Source organism: Chroicocephalus ridibundus, chromosome 7 (genome assembly GCF_963924245.1).
Source record: "Chroicocephalus ridibundus chromosome 7, bChrRid1.1, whole genome shotgun sequence".
In the NCBI taxonomy this organism is placed as follows: domain Eukaryota; kingdom Metazoa; phylum Chordata; class Aves; order Charadriiformes; family Laridae; genus Chroicocephalus; species Chroicocephalus ridibundus.
In genome coordinates, this window is record NC_086290.1 from 46833341 (window position 1) to 46854390 (window position 21050).

At 47.1% G+C, this 21050-nt stretch overlaps 1 protein-coding gene and 2 non-coding genes across 3 annotated transcripts; 2 read left to right on the forward strand and 1 right to left on the reverse strand.

Moving 5' to 3' along the window:
- The first annotated feature begins 217 nt into the window (after positions 1–217).
- On the forward strand, positions 218–289 carry TRNAE-CUC (transfer RNA glutamic acid (anticodon CUC)). The gene has a single exon. It is a non-coding gene; the product is annotated as a tRNA-Glu (tRNA).
- A 410-nt stretch (positions 290–699) lies between these two features.
- On the reverse strand, positions 700–781 carry TRNAS-UGA (transfer RNA serine (anticodon UGA)). The gene has a single exon. It is a non-coding gene; the product is annotated as a tRNA-Ser (tRNA).
- A 7618-nt stretch (positions 782–8399) lies between these two features.
- Positions 8400–20780, forward strand: LOC134518398 (eosinophil peroxidase-like). The gene is made up of 13 exons (XM_063341140.1): positions 8400–8496; positions 9109–9202; positions 10090–10265; positions 10886–11009; positions 13123–13252; positions 13849–14043; positions 14795–15110; positions 16279–16439; positions 16815–17067; positions 18492–18662; positions 19481–19718; positions 20211–20428; positions 20662–20780. The coding sequence occupies exons 1-13, from the start codon at positions 8400–8402 to the stop codon at positions 20778–20780; spliced, it is 2292 nt and encodes a 763-aa protein (XP_063197210.1).
- Positions 20781–21050: the final 270 nt, after the last annotated feature.

Genomic DNA, 21050 nt, shown 5'->3' on the forward strand with positions numbered 1-21050 from the left:
AGCTTCCCAGGCCTGGCAGAGATGGGGTCCTCTTGCGCAGAGGGTCTTCCCAATGCCACAGCTCTCAGAGAGGAGCAGGCATCCCTGCAAAGTCCCCCAGAAAGGCTGTGGCATCCATCCCATCCAGTCCTCTCCTTGGGCTGTGGGGCCCAAGTGTCCCTGTCCCTTCAGGGCTTGGTTGGTGGCCACCAACAGGTCCACCCCCATCACCACCTCATCCCTGGTGGTCTAGTGGTCAGGATTTGGCACTCTCACTGCCGCGGCCTGGGTTCGATTCCCAGCCAGGGAAGGGGGTTCCTGCAGGTACCAGCCTTTTCCTGGGGTTCAGCACAGTTTCGGGAGCTCTCACACCCGGTGTGTGGGGCTGAGCCAGGGTTGGATGTATTTTGGGAGGCGGCAGCAGCCTCTTCTCCTCCAACTGCCATCAGGCTGCACGCCCCCAGCAGAAAAATACCCCAGGTGGAGGGCAGCCATGAGCCTGTGATGGGTTGTAGGGAGCAGGCTGAGTATGTGGGGTGGACATATATTGCAAGATTTCTTGTAACAACAAGAGGTGGTGGTGGCAGGGCTGCCCTCCTGACCGGGGACTCCCTTGGCCCTCTCCTAAAGGTAAGGGGTCCCTGGGGAATCAGGGCGAGGGCCAAGGTGGTGAATCCGGGTCCCTTAATGAGGCAGGGTCTGCCAGACAGTAAAAGCTCCCGCTGTGAGCAGGATTTGAACCTGCGCAGGGAAACCCCATTGGATTTCAAGTCCAACGCCTTCACCGCTCGGCCATCACAGCAGCTTGCACTGAGGGTCTCAGCAGGAGCCCAGGGCTGTCACCCTGCCCCAGGGGCCACAAGAGGACCTGATCCCACCCTGAGTGTGGGTTCTGCTGTCCTGGTCCCTGCTGCACACCCAGCACCAGTACTACTGTTACTGCTACCACCTGCCCTGCATAGAGCTGATAAGGATGCTGATAAGGAAATCAGCTGATGCTGGTAAGGACATCAGCATCCCAGCAGTGCTGGGAAAGGGAACTGGGCACCAGTCACACCACCAGTGCTGTGACGTGGGAGACGGACTTGGTGGGAAGTCCACGTCCCATCTTGTCTCCCTGTATCCAAGAGGAAACTTGTCCTTGGATGACCATCCCCAGCCTCCTTTCCTAGTCTGGGAACATCCCAGCCTCCTCCAGCCCCCTTTCCCCCAACTATTGGTACGTTTGCCTCTGTGAAAACAGGTCCAGATTCGCTAACTGCGGCAGTCTGATGCACAGTCCAGGCAGCGTTTTGCCCTGTAGCTGGCAGGATGATGTTGTGGACTTGTGTGGTTTTCACCAGGTTGCTGCTTGCCTTTGGCTTTTGGAAGCGGGGATTTGTAGAAAGGAAGAAAAGGTGACTGTCAAGAAGAAATCCATGCTGAGCAACATCTGGTAGTGACCATGGCCTCTCCTTTGGAGCACAAATATCCTATTTGGAGGACAGTCCTAGAAGGACTGCCTATCCCTGGTTTGGGTGGGAACTGGCTCTGGGAACCCATCCTGAGATATCCAAAGCCCTCTCTGGGTTCCCAGGAATTGTGCCCAAGAGCTGTGCAAGCACTTTACTATGTCACTGCCACCCCACGCCTCTCCCTTGGGCATTTATAAGAAGGGAGCAGTTTGGATGGAATCCTCACTGTGTAGGAACTGCTCCTCCATGCTCAGCTCCCAGACCAAAGTGGGGTCTTTCTGCATGGTCACACTCCCCGGCCTCTGCCTTGCTGGGTGGTTTGATTTCCATCCTATAGTCCTGACACAGTGGCACAGTCCCATGGGCATGGATGAGTGCCCAGGCATGGGTGACCACCTGCTTGGATGCACTGATGTGTTGGGAACCAGGTGCTCAAACCAGCTCCATCACTGGACGCATGAGATAGTGAGTAGAGTAAGGCCAGCAAATGAGACTCAGGAAGAAACTCAGGAGAGAGGCTGAACTTAAACTCAAACTCATCCCTTTCAGTTATCCAGGTGATATCCTCTTCTAGGCACCATGTTGACATTCAGAGCTGGGGGATACATTCCCTGGATCTCCTGAAGTGCCTGTGGGGTTCAGGTTAGGGTACGGCACGAGAGTGGAGAGCCTTCAGAGCCAGAAAGCCACCAACGTCCTGATGGGCGCAGTTAGCAAAGATGAAGTCTATGGTCTGGAACGAGCTATTTCTCCTTACTCGTTTTGAGGATGAAGTACTGTGCATCTGGCATCCAAAGAGGTCTGTTGAGGTGAGGTTTCATTTCCGGGTAAGGTTTCGAACATCCTTCAGGTGGCAAACTGAGGAACCTGGAGGAACCAGACCAAAGCACATAGACCTGCACATTACTGGAGACCAAAAGGAGGGGTCTGGAGGGGTTCACAGTGCATAAGGAAAGGATGGGGGTGGTCCAGACCATTGGGGCCTGGGGACCTGCAAGAGGGACCTGCAGAGGACCAGAGGGAGATCAGAGGGGCCTGGAGAGTAGTGGTACCCTAATGGAGGTGCTTGGAGGGGACCAGAGCTTGAAAGAGAGACCTGAAGGGGTCAAGGAGGGCAAAAGGTGTGGTCTGGAGAGCTCCAGAGCCCAAACAGAAGGGTCTGGAGAATACCATATCCTCCAACTTGTTCTTGCAGCATGGCTGAACTCAGACTTTCATTGCACTGGCCAGAATTCTCACAATATTTCTCAGCATTGGTTTGGGATTTTGTTGTTGACCTTTTTTCTTATCTAATCTGGTGTCATCCGCAGTGAACACCTATTTTCATCTACAATTCTTGTGATATTTACAGACAAAACAATCTCACCTAGTAGAAAGAACAGGATGTGTTTGTAAAAAAGTCTGAGTTCAACACAGAACTGACAGCCCTTCTCTTGTAATAAATGGCACTTTTCAGTATGATGCAATATAGAAAACCACAAGATCTGTCACGAGGCAGACCTTTTTCTTCTTCAGAGAAATGTTCAGACTCTACTTCTGCTTGCAAGTTTTCACCCTTTGATCTTCCAAGTTTCAGAAAATAGTGACTGCCTTGCTCGAGTGCTGGCTTTGCTGGCCCCAGCACGCAGTGGTCACCATTCACTGCTGTGTCCCATTACTTGGTGCAATAACACATGCTGTCCTGACCATTAACCAGTGCTTACTGGTTGTAATATGACGGCATGTGATGTTCGAGAGGAGACTACTACTTGTGCGTTGGGAATACTAATGGACCCCTGCAAGCTCTGTCCATGCAGACGTTCCTTCACATGGATAAGCATTGAATCAAACCGCAACATTCGTGCTAATCTAGATTTGTGTGTTATATCTACTTATGTATTCAGCCTCGCAGTATCTTGTCCTGGTGGGTGCGGTGGTTCCTACCACTGTGTTAGAAAGTCACAGACGGCCTTCCACGGCTTTCCTGCTCTGGGAGCTGTGCCTGCTGCTCAGGGCAGAGTTAGGTCTGAATGCCCTACCCTGCTGAGTCATGTTGAGCTGACATAGCCCCCATGACCATCGAGGACACCGCGAGCGACATGGGCAGAAAGAGTGCTCAGGCAGAGCACAGACTACAGCCCAAGAAGGCCACAGATGGTCACCCCATGGGTGTCACTTCTGGAAAGAGGCCCCAAGCAGTCTGTACTCACTGATGGCACTGCCCAGTCTGTTGGGCTCACCTATTTTTGCACGGCAGGCAAAGCCACTGTGCGCTTGCCTGGAGTACCCTGTGGTGGCAATGAGGTAGCCTCTGTGGCTGATGGAGGGCTGCACTAAGAAGGCTTCCATAGCCTTGGGTGTTGATGAGTAGTGAGCCTTTAAAGGAGGACTTAAAAGAGAGGTAATAATCTCACCCGTGGACACCATCCAGCTGGAGAAACCCCTGAAGCGAATACATCAGTGATGCTAGAAAGACCTGTGGTGGCACCTCCCAAGCATCCCTTGCTGCTGCTGTCACTCCTGCACCAATACTGTGAAAGCTCCCACTGAGAGGAATCAGGAGTGAGCTGACCATACCATGGTCATGGGTCCTCAAGCACATGTGCAGCTACTGCAAGATAGGTACCAGCTCCTGCTGGGGGACTGAGGATTTTTTCTTCGCAAACCTCACCGGTTACCATCCCAGGCTGGAGAGTGAGACCCTCCTGGTGTGCCAATTCCCCTCCTCCAGAGCTGCTGGCTGGTGGGAGTAGATTGGTCGAACCATGGTCAGAGGCAAAGTGTTCTGATTGGGAGAGCTACAGCTCTACATTGTGATGAAGCAAAGAGGAAGTAATCTCTTAGCTCACAACTTCTCAGTTTTTCATGTGCTTTCCATCCACGTTGCTGCTCTGGGGTTCACCCCTTACATATTCCCAGGGAGCATCCGGTAGCAAGACTGCGTCCAGGCCCTGGATGAACCTTTGAGTCCATAAGAGCTGTTCCAGGAAGCTGGACTATGAGCTGGGCAGAGTATTCTCATCACCAGCTTTCCCCTGTGCACCATCTTCTGAAGCTCCTCTACTTGTATTTGGCCTTGAGCATAGACCCAGATGGTGTCGTGGTTTAGCCTCAGATGGCAACAAAGAACCACGTGCCGCTCGCACGTGCCTTCCTAATACAGGAAGGATCGTAAGAAAAGGCAAGACTCTTGGGTTGGGACAAAGGCAGTTTAACAGAACAGCAAAGGGAACAGGCAAACAACAACAACAACAACAACAACAAACAACAACAACAACACGGATAGGGGAATATACAAACGCGATTACGGAACCACCGCTCCCCGCTGCTCGCCGACCGGCCGGACCCGGGACGCCCCAGCCCGCTTTTAAGCAGCAACTTCCTGCCCCCTCCCCCGGCAGCTCAGGGTGGGCGTGGCTCACATGGCATGGAATACCAGGGAAAATTAACGCTATCCCCACCGGAACCAGGACAGATGGCCTTCTCCATAAACAGTTAAAGTCACTTTTTAGTGCTGCAGCCTTGATGTTTTTAAAGATGGACAAAATGATTTTATTTTAAATGTCACCCCTGAACTGCTGGGAACTTTTCCTCCTCCACTTGCCCTACGACTTCTCTGCTGCTAACCTACCACTTCTTCCTTTTTTCTGCTTTATCGTTTTTGCTCCATCTCTGTACAAACTCTGCCCTTCATCTGTTGGAGCAGCAGATGGACCGGACATGGTTTTGTAAATCTGTAGTGGCTCTTCCATGCCACCGTGCCCTGGACAAGTACAGGCTTGGCTTGTATTGGGCTGTTGGCTCTCAGTAGTACGTAAATAAATCCATGGTTTGAAATACAGGAAAAATATGCCATTGGCAGGTGAAGAAGGAGCTTCGTATGTTTGAAGTTGTACCTAAATGAAGCCCTTAACTGCTGTTAACCTTGAGACATCGTGGTTCACACCTGGGCTTTACTAGCATAAATGTGTCTGTGTCATGAAAATGGGCGCTGGAAGAGCTTGCAGGAAAATCAGAGGTGTGTCGAACGGGAAAGGGGTGGATGCTGCTTTTTGCCGTTAGGATGGGAAATAAGGATTGTAATAATGGGCTCTTTCTTTTTTGTGGGGCTTAAGTTTAATCATCTTGTTGATACAGCTAATGCTTATTATATATTTAGCGATTCAGCGGTCACATAGCTACAGGCTGCCAGATTTACACTAGGATTTACAGGTGAAGATCTGCAGCCTGAATAGTAAAACCGACAAGTAATGATAGTAATACCGAGAGCCTGAAAGAGAAGAAGTATGCAGCTTCTAAACACTCAAGACAGAGAGGAGATCTGATGGAGGAATCTTCTGCTTGGTCAGCTAATTAATGTGTAATTGATGCCCTGGCTGCCCAGATGTCTTACATGCTGCGCTGAATGAACATCAGCCTTCGTGGGCAGGATACTTTGGTTTCTCTTGAAGCCCAAAAGATTGCACCAAAACGCCGTAAATCCTAGTGGGAGGTGACATAGGACAGCTTGCACGTGAAAGCCCTGGGTACTGCACTTACGCCCGGGCTCGAGTTACTGCTAGGACACGGGTAGTGTTCATGCAGCGTTTGCATGGCAGGTGACTCCAGCCAGGAGCAGGCACCGGGCCACCGGCCAGTGACCGGCCGGCCCACACCCTCGAAGGCAGACGGTGTCCCTGTACCAAGGGTTCCCAGACTGTCACTGAGGCACTAATGCAATTGCAATGATACATGTCAAAACCACAAAAGAAATAGCAAAACCCCCAGTTCAGGTACCTGCACTTCTGCTTACGTACATTTTGTACGCAGAAAGCTGGACGGAGAAGGTAGAGTGCCTGCCAGGGTGACCAGCGTGCCTCTGGTACTAGGGGCCAGCTTCTGCTTTTGATTTTTAATTTGTCTTTAAGGGAGAAATATTGACATTGTATTTTCAGCTTCTGAAAACCTTACCTTTGCAAATTTTTTTTTTTTTTTTTTTTGATTTAAAATGATACATGTTTGTTAGCCGTTTCCTTTTTCATCTTTTCTTTTTATTTATGTTGGCTTAAGAAAAACTGTGAAAATATTTAAACAGCAGGAAGGGTTGGCTACCTAATCTTGTGAGATTTACATGACTGATTGTCGGTAAGAATTCAGCATTGTCTTCTGTGATCAGCCTGATTAATGTTCCAAGACATGAATTATTTCTGCCACCTTCCTGTTTGCCCGCTGAACTACAGCCCTTTTTCCTACTGTATAGCTTTCGTAATCCACGTTGGAGTGCTCAGCTGGCCCAATACTTTGTTCCTTTCTAGACATTTCAGGATGGAATCTCCTGTTTTGCACCTCTGGCCCGTTCTTCTTTGCACGGGTGTAACCTTGTGATTGTTTGTATTACCATGCGTATGATTTTACTGGAGACAGCTCGAGCTTGCTCTCGGCCACTGCTTTGTTCGTTGTCCAGTTTTTGTCACCTACAATTATCAGCAGCTATTTTATGTGTATTTCCAAATCACTGATGATCTGGCTACTGTTTAATTACACAAACCACCTCACTAAGCGATTTTAAATGGGACACAAATTCAGTTTTCCTGGATACAAATGTTGGCAGGTCCCCCATTCAGACATGCTGTGTTTGGATCTGGGAATACTCCACAAATGCATGTTGGCAAAATAACCCATTTCTGGCTTCCCAAACCATCAGAGATGTCAATCAACAGGGAAAAAGAGGACAAATTCCACCATCGACTTTTACCATCATAAAATTAAGCTGATCTCTTTCATTTGCAGAACCGAAATGTGTGCCTTTATTCTTTTTCCCTTTTAATTGATTTGTCAAAAAGGAAGCCAGCATTTACTCAGAAGGAATGGAGAGTCGTGCACCTCTCTGCTTAATCTGGGAAAGCAAACCAGCCGGTATTTCCTCTTGGATCAATCTGGTCCCAGTTTCTCCCTTTTTGGCCACACCCAGGTCAGACCTGGCTAATTTCTACTCTGGTGAAAGTGCTATAAAGGACTGGCTTGTTTCCCAGTCCTACCAGCTCTGCAGAGATGGCAGGTAAGATCAGTGCTTTTTAATTTTATATCTGTATTTGGATGATTTGATACTTCTGGCGCGGGTATTGGTGCACTCCATGGATGAGCCCAAGGAGATAAGGAGACAGAGAAGGGTGTTAGGAGCTGGTGGTCTTTCATGGTTACTTCGCTCCTGGTATGTGAAATACATTTATTTTGAGAAGCGAGAAAAGAAAGCTTTCCTGCCTCGTGTAATGTAAGATTGCAAGGAATAAGCAGCCTTCGATCCCTGTGAAGGTGGTTGAAGAATTTCCAGATTGTAAATGTAAGATAACCCGCCCCGCTGTGAGAAGTTTGTTAGTTCTTCCAAATTTTGTCAATCTTTCCTGTTCTAAACTGTTAAAACTTTGACTGAATTACCTAAAACATATCTATGTGTAACCTTTTGACTGAAGATCTCCTCGGTGTATATAACACCAATGAGAACAGATGATAGACATTTTTAGTGCTAATGTGAAAAAGGAATAGAGACAAATTTCAGGGAGCATCAAGAAGACTAACGGAGATGGTCAAAGGCTGGAGGACCAGCGCTAGGCGTAGCTGCTAGTTTTGCTCAGTAACAAGACAGAGAGGGACATGTGCGGTCTAACTGAGAAGGACCTTCTGAGAAGGACCCCCACAAAAGCAGGACACCAGGAACCAGCCCTCTTCCAAAGCGCCTTCCCAAGAGTCCCCATCACTAAAGCCTGGACTGTGGGTGGCTGCCTCCTCCTTGGCAGTTACTCAGCCCAGTTTACTGAATGTCCCATACCACAGGGACATCCCTGTGTCCTGCCAATACATACAGCTACAGCCCTCCCCAGCCAGAGCCCCACTTGTGGTCCTGATCAGAGGTGTGCTGTATTTTATTCCTGGATCCTGAAATAAATATTCAAAGCAAACCTGTCAATCTCTTCTGATGCTTTAGTGAAGCCCTGCCCATTCAGAAGATTTATGTTGCATTTCTCTCTAGGCGTAAAACCAAGAATTACTCTCTTAGGATCCATCATCACTCTCTGCTTTGTCGGGCCAATGGACTCCTCATTAAATAGTAAGTTTCTGTTTCTCCTTCAGCCACTCCTGTGCTTGAAAGGGCGCGAGTCAAAACTCAGTCTGAGTTCCTAGTTAGACATAGTTCCAATATAAATTTGAAATAACCTGTAGACTGACCCACTAACAATGAAGTCAATTCCTAAGAAACTTGTCTAAGGAAATTGCCTGTTTAACCAACAGGTCTTCCAAGCACAAGATCATCATTTTATGACAAGGAAACTGGGTCAAAGACCATATCTTTGACTTCTATGCATTTCTCTTAACACAAGAAGAGAAATGTTCTCTTAACAAGGAAGAATAGCTTCAAAAAGAAGGGTGAAAAATAATTCCCTGAAAGCCTCCCAAAGCTGTCAGAGCCAGTTCTGTGAAATGGATAATAAGCTACTGCTTTACACTTCTTGTCCTGTGACTTTCAGGACCTCAGCAATGGGGTGAAGCAGATGAGCAAGAGAAGCACAGATAAAGGTGTCCAGGCAGCACTAAACACGCAGTGGGAACTGCGTGTGAGGTGAATCAGTGCACCTTTGCACCCAGCGATGGGGTGGGATAAGTAGCTCCTGGTGTACATTATGCAGGACCCTCAGTTTCTGCTTTTTCTTTTTTTCAGTAGAGGACTCAAAAGTGCTATCCGACTCATCTCTTCTGAGCAGCATTAGTGAAGCCAAGCAGCTGGTAGACACAGCATATTTATTTGCCCGAAAAAGGTGAGTCCTTTTTGCACGAGGGCCCCAGGATTATAAGGAAATAAGAGAAAATATACCCTTGTTTCTTCTGTTTTCCAGTGCATATTTATTACGGTGACGCCTATGTTCAAGAACTCTCCCTGTCATAGTTGGAGAGATTCTTTTGCCCAGTTTGGCTGGGTTTTGGTGTCCTGTCTCAGCCCCAGGGCCACCCTCTGCCACACGCAGCTATTGCCTCCTCACCCACACTGCCACATGGGCACCTCTCGGTAGCCCGTGGTGGTACGGGCACACCAGGCACGTGTTGAGTCCTCTCCTGGCTGCTGAAGTTCTGCCTCTCCCTGGAAGGACCACAGTCATGAGGCAGTTGCGCAGATGAGCACTCTGTCATGAATAAGCCTCAGGGGAAGCCAAACCCCAGGTGTCCCTCCATGTATTGTCCCACAAGGCTCGTTCCAGGCAGCAGGATGCTTTGGGGAGGAGTTTCTCTCCACCCACCCTATGGAAGATTTTTCATTGTGTAAGAAAGAGCCGTGGGACCCGGAAGAGATGTGATGGGACCAAGATTGTCTCTCTGTTCACAGTACGTATCTTGTGACATACGAAACGTACAATTTTATCCAGTCACAGAATAACTCAGTTTTCCACTGATATAAGCTTTTCATGTGATATAAAACATTCATTGTGACAAGGACGTAATGCAAACTTGAAGCAGGGGATCATAATGACTTGTTTGCCAAAAATCTGCCTGAGGTAATGTGCAGAGCTGGTGGGCAGCAGCTTGTCCCAGGCGAGCAGAGCCTGCTGGGAACCCAGCAGCACTGTCACGCCTCAGCACACCCAGCCCAGCATGACAGAGGCAGTCTGACTTCTGAGCAGGCGCTTCATGGGATTGTTTTGTGTTTCAGCTTAAAGAGAAAACTAGAGGAAAAGGTTGTTAACCCAGTGGATTTCCTGAAGCACTTAAAGGACCCAGTAGGAAGAACCAGATCTGCAGTCCGCGCTGCCGATTACTTGGAAACTACTTTGAAACTCCTCAAAATAAAGCTGCATCTCTCTGGGAAATGGAGATTCAATGTTACAGGTAGTGTGGTTTAGACCAAAAAGGTTTACAAACAGCTAAGAGCGGGAAATCTATCACAGCAGAGTGCCAGAGAGCAGCTCTGCCGTGATCCGAATAGCTGGTGATAAAGCCCTCCCCCTTTAAGCATGCTCAGGGGCAGACCAGACCACTTGGTGGTTTAACCACCGCCTTTGGGGGTGCCCGTCTCATATCTTTGATGATAAAACCAGCCTAACAGTAAGTGTGGTAAACCTGGGACAAAACACACCGAATGCCAGGAGACTCTGACCCCTGAGAACAGAAGCCCATCTCCCACTCCTGGTCCTCACACCCTCCTGCCCAGGTTGTACCACCGCCTGCTCACAGTTTTGTTCCCAGCTTAGGGCAGAAGGTTGCTGGTGGTGATGCTCCCCAATATTCCCCTGGAAAGCCTTTCCATGCTAACCCCATTTCCCTAACCCAGAGGTGAGAGCTGATCTAAAAAAGGCTTTAGGCACCAAACTAACAATTCCAGGTGTTGTATATCCACTGATATATCCACTGAGCTCTGACTCAGATGACTCAAACATTGACCGAGGATACTGAGAAGCTAAATGAAAAGGAGTAAGAGCAGATGTTATTTTGCACGGTTTCTTTTGCAGACCTACTAGACAGAGAACAGAAGGAGGTGATTTCCAAAGAAACCGGCTGTGACTACCAGATTCGTTCCATTAAATGCCCAAAGTGTGACATCTACCGAACCATCACCGGAGAGTGCAACAACAGGTAGGGTTTGTGTGTGGGCAAGGAGTGTCTCCAGTCTGTACATTGGCCCAGGATAGATGGCTTAAGGTCGCTTGTGTAAGTACCTTTCAACAGGGCAAGCAGAATGAAATGCTCATTTTAGTAGTGCCTAGAACAGATGTTTCGTTTCTACCTATGCCTGGTGGGAAAAAGATGTAATTTCTTGCAAATTTCAGATTTGAGCCCATTGCCCTCCCTATGCTGTTTTGTATGAAGGAGAGGACGTCTCGGGTGGAGGAAGGTGAAAGGTTGAGAGGAGCAGATTTGGGGGCTGTGACGGCCAGCTTCCCACTCAGCGTGAGGCTCCAGGGAATCACCCCTCCTCTAATTCCTCTGGGTTTAGGGAGTCGCTGTGCTTCGAATGTGATAAGGGCATTGACTGTCAAATTTCGAACTTCCGTTGTCTTGGGCTGACTACACAAGCAAGATTTTTAAAAACATAGGTTTCACAAGCACTGTGAATATACGTAGGATAGGTTCACCCTATCCTACTAAGCGTTATGTCACAGGGGACTAGATTTGGTGCTCATTTAATGTAAAATATTCAGCGCTCAGCACACCTGAGTGACTACCCAAATACACACTGTGTTTTGATGCATAAGGAAGGGAAGTAAACAAGAGTTTAATTCTTGGCTCCTCTAGTAGTGTGTATCCTTGATGTGAAATAAATGAGTTCTTCAGCTTTTTGTGTGTAGCTTCCCTCCTGGTTCCAAGCCAGGATCATATATTTATATATACTTATTTATTTCCTTGTTAGCTTTTTTTTTTTTTTTTTGACCAGGAGATGGCAAAATTTCTTGCCTAATACCTGGAAGTCAAGGCTCGCTGTCCTGTTCTGCCACAGAGTTGCTGCCTGGCGAGTGGCGGACTCCAGCCCCCGAGTCTGAGCAGGACTTGCATCTCGTGTGCATCTGGCATGAAACAGATGTGCCAGATGTGAGGAAATAGCACAACTCTGCACCGCAGGAGCTCGCGCTCGCGGTGCTGGTCTGTGCCTTTGCCCACAGACCCCGGAGCCTTCAGTCCCCAAGGACACAGTGTTCAGGCTGACTTTTAGACTCAGGGTAGGGTTGTCCTTGGGCTTCCTAATTGTGTGGTCTGTCAGTTAGATAACGAGGCACTCAGAAGCGAGGGGACTCTGTGGTATATCAACATTTTTCCAAGGATCTTGCTCAGCTTGAGACAAGGACCGTGAGATAGCACTTGAACGTTTTGCAAAAATCTGCCGACGAGGACAGTAATTGCAATCAAAACAAGAGCCACAGTGAAACTGAGCTCTTAATATTTGATGGAATTGCTTCAGCTGTGGTGTGACAATTGTTCTAGGGCATGATCGTACTTCACAGCACACTGCTGTAATTTCTGGGTATAACACTCCTTTTTCAGTAGGGGCAGGTGGTTTTATGGGTCCAGGTTTTATGGGTTTAAGAGTTTAAACACAGAAAGTTGCTGTGCACCAGCTGATACTCAGTAACTGGTTTCCTGCAAATAACCTGTGTTTCTGTGTCCCTAGGGCCACAGATCATTGGCTCAACCAGCATCATTGTTATTCCCAACAAGCATTGCTGAGTTTACCGATTCAAATTCTTTTGGGCAGTATGAGACAACATAAACAAGTGCCCACGGCTGCAGGTTGCAGTTTGTGAGGTTCTGTGTTGGACATGGGGAAAAAAACTTGCTGAAAGTGTAGCCTCAGTACGGGTCCCTGCAGAGGTGGAGGATCTTCATCCTTGGAAGCTTCCAGCCCTCAGCTGGACGAAAGCATGGCCACCCTCATCACTGGTGATGGCCCTACTGCGAGACTGATTCTGTGTGGAACAGCAGTGGGGACAGAGGTGCTACAGAGATTTAAATCCCAAACAAAATTAATATAATAGCACAAGGAATGTTTTCTTAATGTAAAAAAAAAAAAAAATTATCATTTTTCTCTGCAGTAATAATCTTGGTATTATTTACCTCTCAGTGTTTTCTGGCTATCGCCTCTTTTACCAGAGTAATCACACATGGATTGAAGGGCTGCAAAATGTTAGCCTCTACAAGCCTGTTAATTTCTGAAATAATACCGGTGTTTGCTTTTCTTCTTGTGATGCTCCAGGGAGCGTTCTTACCTGGGGTCCTCGAACCGTGCCTTTGCTCGCTGGCTGCCAGCAGCATATGAAGATGGAGTGTCTGTTCCCAGAGGAGCAAGTGAAGGAAAGCTGTACAATGGATTTCCACTCCCGCTGGTGAGAACTGTTATTCTTGTCCAGATAGCAGTAGTGGACACTGCTCTCCTTGCATCCGTCAGAAATGAAACAGTGGCAACATCTAGAGTGTAAATTACTTGATCCTTTCCTCTCAGGTGCTAGTCGGAGGCTTGTTTTCTACAACTGAGCTATGGCTTGGGATGATATTTTTTTGTTGGAGACAAAAAGGTTGTGAGAAATTCACTTAGCAAAGCATGGACAAGGTAACCTTTTCAGAAGTGTGCATCCCGAGGTCTGGTGCAGACAGTGTGCTCAGATACACCAGGATGTTTATACAGACCATAAGGCTTGGGTGTTCCTCAGCCATCTTCTTGACTTTCTGAATGTGTGCACATACATCATTTTCAGCCATAAAAGACTTTCCATGAAGCTGGGCTTGGCTGAGCAACAGTGGAGTCAAGAGGGTGCTACTTATTACACCTGTTTCGATAGAGCTGGGGCATGGCACGGGTCCATTTAGTGCCATAATTAACCCTTATGAGCTTATCTAAGATCATCTTATGCATGGTCTCATAGTAGGTGTTATATTGAGAGGTGGAGAGAGTCATACACATTTTCGTTCTGATTTTCTGCAGGTTCGAAAAGTGTCAAATGAAATTGCTCACACGGCCAACGAGAATATCACCCAAGATCAAGAACTCTCTCTTGTCTTCACGCAGTGGGGCCAGTGGGTCGACCACGACATAGGCTTAGCCCCTTCCAGCGGTGCAGGAGCGAGCCCGGAGCTTCACTGCGATTGTGCGTTCAAGCCCCCTTGCTTTCCAATCAAGGTACTGTCATGGTTTGAGGAACCCACGACAATTTACTATCGTTTAGACAATTATTCTCTCACCTGATGACCCCTCCCCACCCAGGAAGGGGAATCAGGAAAAAAGGAAACGTGAAGGCTGAAATATAAACAGATTTAATAGAATGAGACTAAATAATTCACATTAATAATACTAAACAACCAGTATTGATCCCAATACTAATATAAAATATACAAGAATTATATCAGCAGGAATCTCCGCACTCCCCGCAGGGACAGCCAATGTGGGACCCTGCGAGCACAGTGGCTGCGAGAGGAAGGGAAGGGCTCAGGGCTCCGGCACCGGGGTGAGGAGTGCTCAGTATCCCAGACATCAAGGGACAGAGAGAAAACTCCTCAGCAAACTTTCTAATTTCTATTGAATGTGCCATTCATGGTATGAAATAATCCCGTTGGCAGCTTGGGTCAAGTGCCCTGCTCTCACTCCTCCTCATGCCCATACCTGACAAGGCCTGAAATCACCGAGACCTTGAATCCCACATAGCCTAGCTGGCTATGAAGTAAATAGTTTCAAGAATTCAGACACTAGAGTCTTCCAAAAGTGTGGTTTTCCCAAGCATTAGAAGAGAAATTAGTCCCGTGTCTCTCAAACCAGGACAGGTTTGGGATGCGTCCTGGTTTGGAATGACTTTCATTCCATCCCACACTATCTTAAAACAGTAAAAATAAAACCACATGACTTTTGAGGCATCACTTATGTTTGTTTGCTTTAGTTTCCCCCCGATGACCCACGGATGCTGAGGTCAAACTCCTGCATGCCGTTCATCCAGTCGGCATCTGTGTGCAATCCCAGGACCTTTACTCGCGAGCAGATCAACGCTGTCAGCTCCTTCATTGATGCCAGCACAGTGTACGGCAGTGAAGACTCTGTGGCAAAGAGTATTAGAAATCAGACAAACCCGCTGGGTTTGATGGCTGTGAACCAGAATTTTACTGATGCAGGGTTGGAATTATTGCCCTTTGAGAACACAACGAGTAGTGTTTGTGTTCTCACCAACAAGAGCCTGAACATCCCCTGCTTTAAAGCAGGTAAGTTGCATCTGTGGAGCTTTCAGTGGCCCATAAACTCAAAAAGGATCATTATGGTCAGGTGTCTGATGTCTCTTCATATGTGTATGAGGTGCTACAAGACATGATCGTGCAAGGTGAAAGACAGGGGACCTTCCCCCAAATTAAAAAAGAACAGTAATTGAATAACAATTGTTTAATTAAACACAAACAATATTTTATTTTAATTTCCCCAAAGAGTTACAGCATATCATCCTCCCTTTAAAAAGCCTTTTCAAAGGTAGGAGAAATTTTCACTCGAATAACCACCAGCGTTTAAAACTTCTCAGTGACGTTTTCCCCTCTGCTACCTAGAATTCACCATTCAGTTTTCAACTCAATCAATACTGACAATTAAACACTCTTAATCAATGTAGTTAACTCTCCCTGGTGCCACATTCTAAATTTTTAATATTTCAAATATCCCAACCTACATCAGAAGACAAGTCTAGAAGTTTGTCTGAAATTTAAACAAACTGATGACTCAAAATGCAGATCTTTTTAAAACCGGAAGTGGTCCGTCATAGGCACAACATAAACAAAAAAAATTATAAATGTGAAGCTTGCAAAGTCAATCATAAGTATACGAGGTGTTCCCGTTGCACATTATTTTCTCGTTCCCTGCGCACGAGAAGAGCTCCTTGCTGAGTGAGGAGTTACTCGGTGCTTCTTCCGTCAGCTGTCGGAGCGTCTTCGCTGCATCCCCTCTGGTTTTCTCGCCGCATCTCTGCTGAAGGCACGTTCACAGACCTCCCACAGGTGTTTACAACTTGGGTGAACTGAGACAAGTTTTCAAAACCAAACATTCACAGTGCCGGTATAAGAGGAGATGGTATCCTTGAGGTACAAAAGGAAGGCAGACATTAGATTTTCACAAAATGAGACCTTTACAGCTGGTTCACAAACATGTGTGATACAGTGTAAATTGCCCAAAGCCTCTTCTCCAATGGTTTTGGCTAAATGGTTTGGACAGAGAATGGTTTGTCTGTGTTGGGAAGAAATACCTGGTAGGAATGATGACTGCCAGGAAGCTTAACCATGAGCATTAATGCCAGTGACACTGTCAGCTGTTACTCATCTGTCCTAATACAAAACCTGCTGCTGAAATAAAAAACAGTTTACAAAATTCTTAAAATATTTTCATTTGTAGGTGACAAACGGGTAACTGAGAACCTGGGCCTTTCCTCACTGCACACTGTCTTTCTACGAGAACACAACCGCCTGGTTACGGAGCTGAGGAAATTAAATCCTCACTGGGACGGAGAAAAGCTCTACCAAGAGAGTCGGAAGATTGTCATTGCTCTAATCCAGGTACTGGTCACTGCTTACCGATTATCATCCGCATGCTTAGGAATGGTTTTTCCTCCAGGAAAAGCAGAAAAAACATTCTTTGCAGATCTAGTGGAGTTATTTACGGGAGTCGAAAATTGTGAATCGGGATGGTCCATCTGAGACAGCACAAGTACCCAGAGCATTTTTTATCCATTATTTTACCTATTTATTAATTATTTGTTATATTAAATAGTTTTAATATATTATGCCAAACATTGCTACAGCTCTTTATTCTGAGGACCTTGTGAACTCACTGCCACTGGACGGAAAGTTCAGGTTCACGCTCTTCCCTTGACGTTGGTGGCATTTCTGCTACAGCTGCTGACAACTTCCTCTGCTTTTGTGCTTTTTCAGATAATAACATACAGAGATTACCTCCCACTTCTGCTTGCGCAGGAGACCAGCAAGTGGATCCCTTTGTACAGTGGCTACAAGGAGAAAGTGGATCCCAGAGTCTCAAATGTGTTTTCCCTGGCTTTCCGATTTGGTCATACAGCAGTGCAGCCTTTTGTATCCCGCTTGGATGACAGTTTTCAGCCTTTGGGTCCAGTCTCCCATGTCCCTCTTCATTTGACCTTTTGCGCGACGTGGAGAATTATAACGGAAGGTAAGAACATGGGGCAGCCAGCAGTCCTGGTCAGGTCCTAAGCAGACACTCAGATGGAGGTCAGCTGGTAAGACGTATGAGCCGAGACTTCAAATACTGCTTTAGCTCCGTTTATTTAACTGGCCTCACACAAATTACAGTGCCTTTCAGCTCGGGGGGGGCTCACGACACGTTTACCCAAGGGGCCGTAAAACCGGTGGTCTGCCAAATATGGGGCAGTGGGACAGTCCTCCAGAATTGTCACCAAGCGCAGCCTAATGCTGGTTCTGCATTGTACCCAGGTAAAGGACCCCCGCCAAAAATTATGTGCTGTTATACCCCAGTTATTGAACATTATCAAGCACCGGCTCCTGAAGAAGGAGACACACTGGGGCGGGATTTTGCTTCAGATCATTTAGTTCTGTAGCTTCTTTTGCACAGTTTTTCAGTGTTGCCTTCCTCAGTTCGTCGCACCATAATTGCGTTCATACTCTGAACGTGTCAGTAAATAACCAGAATACGTCACAGGCAAAAACCTCCTTCTCGGGTTGCCGTGCATCTCTCAGCTCAGCGAGACCTGACAGCGTGAGCATTGCACGTCCACTCAAACAGCACAACTGCTCGTGCTGTTCCAGGAGGCATGAGACTAAAATGTCAGTCAACCAAAATTCACATCCGTCTAAGCTGTTATAGCCCCCTACAATTAGTAGGCATTGCCAGAGGGTGATGCATCCAGTCTAACTGAGATAAGACAGCATAATTTCTTCTTGGTGGTGGCCATCTCTCTTCATGAATCTAAAGGGAGTTATGGGATTCTGCACTTATACAGCCGATATCTGCAGGCAAGAATGTCTCCGAGAAAGACAAATGTCTCTTCCATAATGAGTTATTTAACTAATTATGGAAAACATGCCAAAATACACATGTGCAGCCAATTTTCCTGTGTTTTACTAATACTGTCTCCTTAATAGCTATGAAAAAGACATAGACAAACAGACATGGATTGATTCTATCATTCTGTTTAATGTTTTAACAAATATATGTCACTTAGTAGCTAATCATAAACAAAATCAATTGCAAAACCTAAACCTTGTAGAGAAGCCCATGTATCGGTACATGCTGGGGACTGCTCAGGAGAAGTTCTGCAGAAAGTGACCTGGAGGTCCAGGTGGGCAACAAGTGGATTTAGGGCTGTGGAACAGAAGGTTGAGGGATGGAGATGGGGAAGGGAGTCTAGTTACCAAGGGGAGGCCTCATCTACTGGCATACGCGGGTATGTTCATACACACTAGTATACATTGAAATGGAAATATAGAGCTAGGTGAACCCCACACAGCCCAGAGTAGAAAAGACATCTAATGCAGCACAGTTTCAGCCGCAAAAAATGGACCATCAAAGCTGGAACCTGGTATAAAAAGCCTTTTCTTGATTTGCAATGAATGCAGGTGGCATTGACCCACTGATACGGGGCATGGTCGTTGATCACGCAAAACTCATGAAACAGAATCAGCTGCTTGTTGAGGAGCTCCAGAACCACCTTTTTGAACAGACAGAGGTAATAGGTCTGGATCTAGGAGCCCTGAACCTGCAAAGGGGAAGAGACCATGGCCTTCCAGGTAAGGAGACATAAGTCCACACTTCCTGTGAACAATACTCTTTTTTATTCTGCTGTTTATGGTAGTTCCACGAAGGTACTAAAATTTTTCCATACCAATGGGAAGAAACAGTACCTTGATTTATGGGTGAAGGATGGATAGACGTCAAGCTCAGGGGAGAAAAGGTCTCTGTATCACAAAGATCTTTTTCCGTGGGATTTAAGACAAGGACAAAAGGCTTGGAAAGCAAAGATGCTGGTTGGGATAATGTAGCAGAGGGGTAGAAACAAGGGTGTATTGCAATGGGAGAGCGTGCGGGGTACAGAAGGTACAGATGCAAGGAACAAAGTTCAGCTTTCACGTGGGCCAGACAGACCATCTGTACTTTGTTCTTTGCCCATCAGTGCCTATTTTGTGCCTTCAAACAACACAGAGCTCTGAGCGGAAGTGGCTTGTACCCACAGGTATGATTGCCCCGGGGTGCTGGAGAAGACCTGGTGCTCTTGGGTTAAGCACAACCAGTTATTGGTCTTTTCTACGACTTTGATCCTAGAAATTTTCACCCTCAGCACTAGGTAGCTCTAACCGATGGGATGCGATGAACCTGTAGTCACATGCAAAGACAACCCAAATTGTTAGTTTAGTGTGTGCATACAAAAAGGACTTTTGAAAATATGGCATTTGCTGTGGCTGTCCAGACAATAATGTCTTCCAGATCCTTTAGTGCCATGGGAAGAAGCAGACATTGCTCATGGGCCAAGGGGTCTGTTTAGCCCCTGAGCCGAGGCAGATGGTGGGGAGACATCGTTCCTGATGAGCTGCTGTTCCTGCTTTTGAAGGTTACAATGCCTGGAGGCGCTTCTGTGGGCTCTCCCAGCCTCAAAACCTAGATGAATTCTCTGAGGTGCTAGGCAATTCCAAACTGGCTAAGAAGTTCATGGAATTGTATGGGACACCGGACAATATTGACCTCTGGATTGGAGCAATTGCAGAACCCTTTGTTCCCCAGGGCAGAGTTGGACCCCTCCTGGCCTGCATCATTGGCACCCAGTTCAGGAACCTACGTGATGGGGACAGGTAGGTAGCTCTGAGAGCAAACCTTCCCGGTGGCATTTATTATGGGAAAAAATGCCAACATTTTATGCAACACACTAATCCAGCCCATCTCCAACATGCTGGTGAGTGCTCCCAGCAAGGCTCACACCTTTATTCTAGCTCAGTTGCCAAACGGCTCTATTTTGCAGCCCATTCCTACAGACGCATGGGGTTGAGGAGCACCAGCTGCAGGCCATGGGTGGTCTGCAGTAATCTTTGCCTGGGGTAACATCTGCTCTCAGAGTACAGAAGGGGAGGATCAGTCACCCCATCACAGAAGCCTGGCAGATGAGTGGCAGAATCCAGACCTGGCCACACTGGCGAAACCTCTTCTCAAAGGGGTGTGCTTGCTGCCTGATGACTCAAGGTGGATCTGAGCAGAGACTCACCTTGGTCAGACTCCCATCTTGGCAGGTAACCGGAACGAAACGCCTTCAAGGAGGCTCAAAGCTGCTTCTGAAAATATCATTGCAGATTCTGGTGGGAGAATCCGGGGGTTTTCACTCTGCAGCAGTTGCATGCACTAAGAAAAATCTCACTGTCGAGGGTGATTTGTGACAACACTCACATCAAAAAGATACCCAGGGATGTGTTCAAGGCTAACAGTTATCCTGAGAACTTCGTTGACTGCCATGAGATCGACGTGCTCGACCTCTCACCCTGGAAAGATGAGCCTGAGTGTGGCACAAAAGGTAAGCAGTTGTCTGAGGTCTGTCAAAAATAATAAATGCCCTACAAGGTCTGGCTCTTCCATACCTAAAGAAATAAAAGAATTGAGGTCATCACAGTGACTCTGCCCCCCAAAATGACTTTGACCATACATTCAGCCCCACTCAGACACCACTGAGGTTCTGTTAGCCTACCCTTCTTGCAGTCCATCACCTTCATCATCCCTTACTAGCCTGCCTCTTCCTCTTTCAACTAGGAGGGAAATTCCTGAAAATCCAGTCTGTTCTGGTCCTTGTGGACGTATCCTTCTCTAAGCGCCTTATTCCAGGACAACGGAAATCTTCCTTCACAGAAAGAGTGTCCACAGAGAAATGAATCAGAATTAGCCAACATGCCCCAAATATTTTTCTTGGCTGCTCCAAGCCCCTGCTCTCCCCTTGCCTTCCCTAAGGCTTTAAAGCATTTTAAGGCACATCTGGAGTTGCTTTGACACACCAGTAGTTTAACTGGCCTGTCACACCAGTGGTTTAACACACGTAGTTGGAGATTATGATGTGCCACATCCTGAAAGACAGTAAAACAACGTCTTCATATAAGAGGTGTGGACACTAGCTGTGTCTTTCTACTGATACGCTTTTGGCAGGG